Source organism: Dryas octopetala, chromosome 3 (assembly GCF_963921425.1).
Source record: "Dryas octopetala chromosome 3, drDryOcto1.1, whole genome shotgun sequence".
In the NCBI taxonomy this organism is placed as follows: Eukaryota; Viridiplantae; Streptophyta; class Magnoliopsida; order Rosales; family Rosaceae; genus Dryas; species Dryas octopetala.
The window spans coordinates 10,004,341-10,011,898 of record NC_141368.1 but is presented as its reverse complement, the minus strand read 5'-3'; the positions used below and the strand labels follow the sequence as shown (position 1 = coordinate 10,011,898).

The 7,558-nt window shown below is 36.8% G+C and overlaps 1 protein-coding gene across 3 annotated transcripts; it reads left to right on the top strand.

The window, feature by feature from the left end:
* Window positions 1-508: 508 nt before the first annotated feature.
* Window positions 509-4,234, top strand: LOC147290686 (ARM repeat superfamily protein). 3 transcript variants are annotated; one of them, XM_086236594.1, is made up of 3 exons: window positions 509-1,050; window positions 1,236-1,360; window positions 2,290-4,234. In XM_086236594.1, the coding sequence occupies exon 3, from the start codon at window positions 2,337-2,339 to the stop codon at window positions 4,020-4,022; it is 1,686 nt and encodes a 561-aa protein (XP_086092720.1). In that variant the 5' UTR covers window positions 509-1,050; window positions 1,236-1,360; window positions 2,290-2,336; the 3' UTR covers window positions 4,023-4,234. The 3 variants fall into 3 exon arrangements, with proteins under 3 accessions (XP_086092720.1, XP_086092719.1, XP_086092718.1); XM_086236593.1 differs by lacking the exons at window positions 509-1,050; window positions 1,236-1,360 and adding an exon at window positions 1,531-1,737; XM_086236592.1 differs by lacking the exons at window positions 509-1,050; window positions 1,236-1,360 and adding an exon at window positions 1,531-1,884.
* The last annotated feature ends 3,324 nt before the right edge of the window (window positions 4,235-7,558 follow it).

The window sequence follows — 7,558 nt, the reverse complement described above, 5'->3', positions numbered from 1 at the left end:
GTTATAAAGTTTAAAATTATCTTGAGATGATGCCCAATTCCCCACCACATCCATCTATTAAAAAATCATTCACTTAATTACATCAGTGGCAAGCTTCCAACTTTTGGGAGCCACATTAAGGTTATGTAAGTAATTTCCAACTATGTCCTTTCCCATGCGACTGTCCCTCTCACACGTGTGACCTGTTTCAAACCGCAATATACCATCTTGAAAGTCATAGGCCGCCCCCACCTCACACGTGGCAATAAGTCCATGTCATTACCTCGGTAACGTAAAAAAATTCCAATAAATTAAAAGCACATTCAAATTGTACCCAATAGGCAACGGTCGGATTCTCTCTCTCATTCGAAATCACAGCCGTCGGATCCTCGATCATGCTCGACATTTAATCCCTGCTGCCCGAAACATAAGCACATTTCTCTATCGACACTGGCACACTGCACAGTAATAGATACTTTATTTTTTATTTTTAACACAATAATCTCAGAAACAGAGAGAGAGTCTGACATTTTTGTCATTATCATTTTCTTCCATTTACAGAGAGAGGAGAGAAGATATTTGAATTGTGAATGTTTTTTTGTCTATTATATATATATATATAAAATTGTCTCTGCGTGATTTGTTGTGTTAAACAAAAGCTCGAAAATTTGAAGTGGGTTGAGTTTCAAATTAAGCTTATAGCTTCAAGGTTGAAGATTCTTCTTCTGTTTTTCACTGTCTGTGTCTGTTTTTATTCAATGGGTTCAGACCGTTTAGTTCTGTTTCTCTAATAGGAAACAGAAATGGTTTCTGGGTAGTTTCTGATACACACAAAAACTGCTACTTGAAAGTGAGTGAGAGAGAGAGAGAGGTTTAAGATCCAGCTGTTGTTTGATTGCTGATTTTGGCAGCATTGGTGAGTTGGGTTGTGATTCACTAAGAGGGAGGGGTTTGAAGGTCAATTTGATCTGGGTTGCTGATACTTGCAGAGAAAGAGAGAGAGAGGTTTGAAGCGCAAGCTTTGCTTTCTGAAGAAAAAGAGGACAAGTTTATGTTTTCCGAGTCTTAAAGGTTGGTCCTTGTACTTGTTTTTTGGTGCTTTCTTTAATCCCTCCACTTCAGAATGTACAAAGTTCTTTTCTTTTTTCTTTTTATCTCGCTTTTATGTGAATCATTTTTCACTGCTATTCTCATAGCTGAGGATTTATTCAATTGCTTATGGTCATGGGTATCATCGTCTCCTTTTGTGATTTCAGGAACAGGAAGGACTGAGAGCGAGAGAGAGAAAGAGAAAAAGAGAAGAGAGCATTTGTCTTGTCACTAATGGCTGTCAATGGTGGTGGAACCGTTTGAATTTTAAGCAAAGTCAAATCAACTTGAGGTATTATTCATAATTATTTCTTTGAATTTTCCTTCACAATATTTTGTGGGGTTTGGGGTCATTTGCTGAATTTAAATCCACTCTACTTATACAACTTGGGATAGAGACTTGTACCTTCTCTTCAAAGTAAAGTATCTCTCTCTCTCTCTCTCTCTCTCTTCCTCCCTCCCTCCCTCTCCCTCTCTCTCTCTCTCCAACCACCTAGCTTCATTTTTGGGTGAAAAAATGGCAACAAAGCTAAGAATCAAGCTTTCCCAGTCTCTTTCCAGGAAATCGTGACCCTCGGATGTCAATCAAGATCAAGTTAGTGAAGTCCAGTAGATAGATATGATACCACAGTCACTTATTCACCATGGTCATGGTTGGAAAAAGTAAAGGTCGTAGCTTTAAGTCTAGTCTCTTATATTTCTCTCGTACCAAACACTAGAAGACCCATTTCAGCTAATATGTTGAACGGTCCATAAGAAACATGTGCAGACGACCTCTTAATTGGACATTTGGACGGCACTGCTTAGCCTCTAAAAGTAACTTCCTTCATTGCCATCAACAATTTCATATTATAAAGTTCAATCATTATAAATGTATTTGTTTAGGATTTTAATTTTCGTTAGCCATTTAATGATCACTTGCCAACAGTTTAATGGACTCCCGGGGCATCATTTAGGTATGTCATATGGTTGGTGGGATATTGTTTTCAGCAAAACGAGCTTGCTGTGATCATACAAGATTCTCGAAGCTCTTGATGTTGGCCTATTTGTTTTTATTATATCTGATATTATTTAATTGCAGCCTTTATACATAATTTATATTTTTAATGTGTTTATGATTGCAACTGCTCCACTGCCTTTTAATTTTATATGGACAGATCTTTTCTTTGCATTTTCTCATCTGTTTCATTATTAAAAGGCTTTGTTTTCTTCAAACTTCAGTTGGTTTAGCTCTGGTAGCCAATTTGATCGATACCCATATTCAAATCATGGTGGAAGATGGTGGCAAAGAGGTCTTGACCGATACCCGGTCAGCTGAAGAATGGTTATCACATGCAAGGGAGCTTGTTCCTTTGGCACTGAATAAGGCAAGAGAGGTTAAGGGGTTTCCGGGTCGATGGAAGATGATCATTTCAAAGTTGGAGCAGATCCCATCACGTTTATCGGACTTGTCTAGCCATCCCTGCTTCTCCAAGAATGCTCTTTGTAAGGAGCAATTGCAGTCAGTATCCAAGACATTGAAAGAAGCTGTTGAATTGGCAGAGTTTTGTGTGGGGGAGAAATATGAAGGAAAGCTTCGGATGCAGAGTGATCTTGATGCATTATCTGGGAAATTGGATTTGAATTTGCGAGATTGTGGGCTTTTGATCAAGACTGGGGTGCTTGGTGAGGCTACTTTGCCTCTATCTATGGCTGGTTCTTCAAGTGAACCAGAGGCTGCTGCACATGGTAATATAAGGGAGCTGCTTGCCCGGCTTCAGATCGGGCACTTGGAGGCCAAACACAGAGCTCTTGACAGTCTTGTTGAGGTCATGAAAGAGGACGAAAAGAATGTGTTGTCAGTTTTGGGTCGTAGCAATATTGCTGCTTTAGTCCAACTGCTCACTGCAACATCTCCTCGTATCCGGGAGAAGACGGTAACTGTTATTTGCTCGCTTGCAGAATCCGGAAGTTGTGAAAATTGGCTTGCGTCTGAAGGTGTTTTGCCACCTCTGATAAGGCTTGTTGAGTCCGGCAGTGCAGTGGGCAAAGAGAAGGCTACAATTTCGCTTCAGAGATTGTCAATGTCAGCTGAAGCAGCCCGTGCAATTGTTGGACATGGCGGGGTTCGGCCACTGATTGAGATCTGTCAGACTGGTGATTCTGTTTCTCAGGCTGCTGCTGCTAGCACTTTGAAGAACATATCAGCTGTCCCGGAAGTCCGACAAACTCTAGCCGAGGAAGGGATTGTGAGGGTTATCATTAATCTCCTTGATTGTGGGATTTTATTGGGTTCCAAAGAATATGCCGCAGAGTGCTTGCAGAATCTCACTGCAAGCAATGACAGTCTAAGAAGGTCTGTAATATCAGAAGGTGGAATTCGGAGCCTGCTGGCTTATCTTGGTGGTCCATTGCCACAAGAATCTGCAGTTGGGGCATTAAGGAATTTGGTTGGATCGGTTTCTATGGAGGTTTTGGTTTCTCTTGGTTTCCTTCCATGTGTGGTTCACGTGCTTAAATCCGGTTCACTTGGTGCACAGCAAGCTGCTGCATCGGCACTTTGCCGAGTTTGCAGCTCAACAGAGATGAAAAAGTTGATCGGCGAGGCTGGCTGCATTCCTCTGCTTGTCAAGATGCTTGAGGCCAAATCAAACAGTGCCAGAGAGGTTGCTGCACAGGCAATTTCGAGCCTGGTGACCCTTTCACAGAATTGCAGAGAAGTGAAAAGGGATGACAAAAGTGTGCCAAACTTGGTCCAACTGCTTGACCCAAGTCCACAAAACACTGCAAAAAAGTATGCAGTTTGCTGCCTTGCATCACTGTGCACAAGCAAGAAATGCAAGAAGCTGATGATCTCATATGGGGCAATTGGGTACCTCAAGAAACTTGTAGAGATGGACATCCCAGGAGCCAAGAAGCTGCTTGAGAGGTTGGAAAGAGGGAAGTTGAGAAGTTTCTTCGCAAGATCAAAATAGAGGAAGAAGAAATGCAAGTGTCCTTTTGTAACCTTTGTCTTTGTATGTAGTAGTAGTTGTTTCATTGTCTATATGAAACAAAGTAGTTTATGGTATGAACTGGTATGCGCAAGCCTTGGTAATCTATGTTATCTATGTTGTATTATTATTTATAAAAATCTATAAAAATATAATCTCTGGGGTATATTCCATTTTGTTGCACTCATTTTTCATATTATAGTGAGGTATGTTCCATTTTGTTTTTTAAACTATTGGATCACTGGCATCATCAAAAGGTTGCTCTAAAATTGGAAGTTTCTGGTACAATTTCTGGCATGTCATGGCCATAACAGCATTGGCCATTATAGAAGGATTCATAGTTCAGAATAGGATGTATATCGTTTACAATAAACTTGTATTAAGCCAAAAACATAAGGTTATTTAACAAAAAATTTCATTAGCCATTTAATAATTATTTGCTGTAGGAGATTTCAACGTACATATATAATGATTAATGAGTCATACTTATATATTCTTTTGTTAAATATTTGACATATTATGTTCCTAACAGTGGCGGAATTAGAAGTTGAAAAGATCTATGTGAAGGCTCGAGAGACACCATTTCGGGTCTATATATGGTTCTGCTATTAATTACCGATTATCAATTTCAACTATATATTTAAGTAAGAATTCACATGTTCAATGATCTCAATTAATAGTATGACAAAATAACACGACAAATTGACCGATTTTTTTTTTTCTTTTCTTTTTCCTTTTATATGATACATACACGTGTATAATATACATTTGCATGTGTAAACACTACACACATTGAGTTGAGTTGTGCAAGTTGTCCGAGTTTCTTCTTTTGTCATACATTTTGTTCAACATTTATGACACCAGCTGTGAGGCTTTCTTCTTTTATCCCCCTCATAGCTGGAAGTGTTGCATATGATATGCTGCTCCATTTCTGATAAAGTTTTCTTTACTCATTCTAAATTTCTATCTCTTCCACCAGTCCTTTGAAAATTCAAATTCATTCCATTTACGCACCCAACCACCCCCACTTCTATAATGCGCAAGTGCCTGAAAATTCAATCTCATAACCAACTGCAATGTGGGTATATTGTGAAAATCAACTGCTATAATTTTGATCCAGTGCTTAAAGTGATAATGAACTTGTTGCTTAAATGTGCAAAAAATGACCAATTGGTAGTAGTTTGAGTATTTTTTTTCAATTGCGTCCATGTAGTTTAAATTTTGTCAATTAGATATTTGTAGTTAGGTTTCATTTACAATCAATGACAAATTGAAGAATATGTAAAAAATTATATAGAAATGTCACGAAACATTAATAGATGAATCTAATTGAAAACGAAACCTAATTACAGGAACTTAATCGAGAAAATTTCAGTTTAACTAATTGACAGATTGTTTAATTTATTACAAATAAAATGTAATTAATTACAAAAAAACAAAAAACAAACTACATGTCATTGTCCTACTTTTTATTGATGTAAAAGTGGTAAAATTAATGCTTCTAGAGTGTACTGTAAATAAATTCAAATTCTACCTCAACAGATCCTATCCACTAAAGCTTAGGGGAAAAAGATAATCTCTAGACTTTGTCTTTAGTCTTGCTGTGGTTGCACGACAAGATTAGAAAAACAAACATGACATCATAGAAGGTATGGTTTATGGTTTGCTATCTACAGCAATCAGAGAACTAAAGTGCCCATCCCCACCATTAATTTATTGCATGTTTCAACTCCAAGCATCCATCAGCATCATGTTAACACAGCTTCAGCATGTGATCATGATTTGATCATTTTGGAAACTAATTTTGAACCACATGATTTTATTTTTCTTTTAAAAGATATAAATATAAAGCTTGTTGTGAGCTATATGTGATCAGCTCCACTATGAAGTAATGAAGAGGGCATGTCCTTTATTTTTATGTCACTTATCTTGTACAACATTGCAAATTGAATGTAGGAGATAGAAGAAATAGAAATGAAATTAATGGACAGTCAGTAATGCTGCACTGATTGAAAAAAATAAAAAAGAAAGACGAAAGAAAGAGAACCCCGAAAAGAAATCAGAGTATTTAATTCAAAACTAATTGATATGAGTGAAAATATTCAATATTTTATAAACTACTATATAATGTCTTATATTTATTATATGTATCTAATTCAAAACCAATTGATATGAGTGGAGATATTCAATATTTTATAAACTACTATAAAATGTCTTACATTCATTATATGAGATTTTATTCGATCATGCCCCCTTGCGTACTACGTTACTAGAGCTGAACAAGTGTATATTTCATATTGGGTAAAGTAGGAGTATGTGTGACTATTTAGTCTAACACGTGGACTGTATACTCTGATACTATGCAATGTCTTATATTCATTATATGATATATTTCTCTTAACATGCCCCCTTGCGTATTGCGTTACTAAAGTTGAACACATGTATCTCTTATATTGGGTAAAATATGAGTACGTGTGGTCCTTTAATCCAACACATAAATTGTCTGTTCTGATATTATGAAGAAAATTGAAATATGTAGTCCAAAATGAATTAGTAATGAGAGTCCATTTTTGTTCACCACAAGAATGTGGTGGTGAGTATTACCACCATCATGGATTGATGGTGAGACATTTGCCACTCATCCATGATGATGAGCAAAATGAATTTGTTAGCAATACACTTTTGGAGAGACGAGAGTGGATTACTTTGGATATAAAAGTAATTCGAGGATGGAAAAAAATCCAAACCGAGACTTGGTTCCATATTGCATGTGTCCAAACATTCCATGTGCCACATGGCCCACATGTATTGTATTATGCAATGCTGCCACTAACATCCGGATGCTCCATCTTTATCCAATATCCTTCACTACGATAACAAGTCATTGGATAAGTAAGTCATTTAAAACAAACAAACAAACAAAAACAAAAGCATCAGGCAATCAGGAACCGTCCATCCATCATTTCTTCTTGCTTTGCGTGCAAAGCCGCCATTCATTGGGATTCATAGATTACATTACAAGGTTTTCTGTCTTTTTTCCCCTTTTAACAAAAAGAAAAGAAAAATATAAAGAGAATCCCAAAAACAACCCCCAACACAAAATATGAGGAGACTTTGAAACCCAAGTTTTACCATCCTTAATTAATTGGATGGCCCAAAACCGGCATTGCCTATTCGCTTTCTCCCATACCCTTCCAAATTATATGTCAAATCTATTTTTATAAATAACTTATTTCAATTTTTAGTTATATAGAAGGATCAAATGTTAATCAATACTAACTCTAATTTATTTCCTTATTCTAATTTATCACCTGAGCTTAATTCATTCCAATTTTTACGTTACATTCGAGATTGACTTACCTTCCTAGTGAAATGACCATTAAACCATTAAACCTAATTTGTTCCTTCCTAGTGAAATGACCATTAAACCATAAAATCTAATTTGTTCCTTACATTAATTTGTCTCTCTATCTTCCTTTATACTTGCATGGCATGTTTGTTTCTTGATTGTTAGGTTT

Coding starts and splice junctions, on each gene's coding strand:
- LOC147290686 (XM_086236592.1), top strand. CDS start 1,830: ATGTGCAGACGACCTCTTAATTGGACATTTGGACGGCACTGCTTAGCC. Junction 1,885..2,289: donor GCACTGCTTAGCCTCTAAAA/GTAACTTCCTTC, acceptor TTCAAACTTCAG/TTGGTTTAGCTCTGGTAGCC.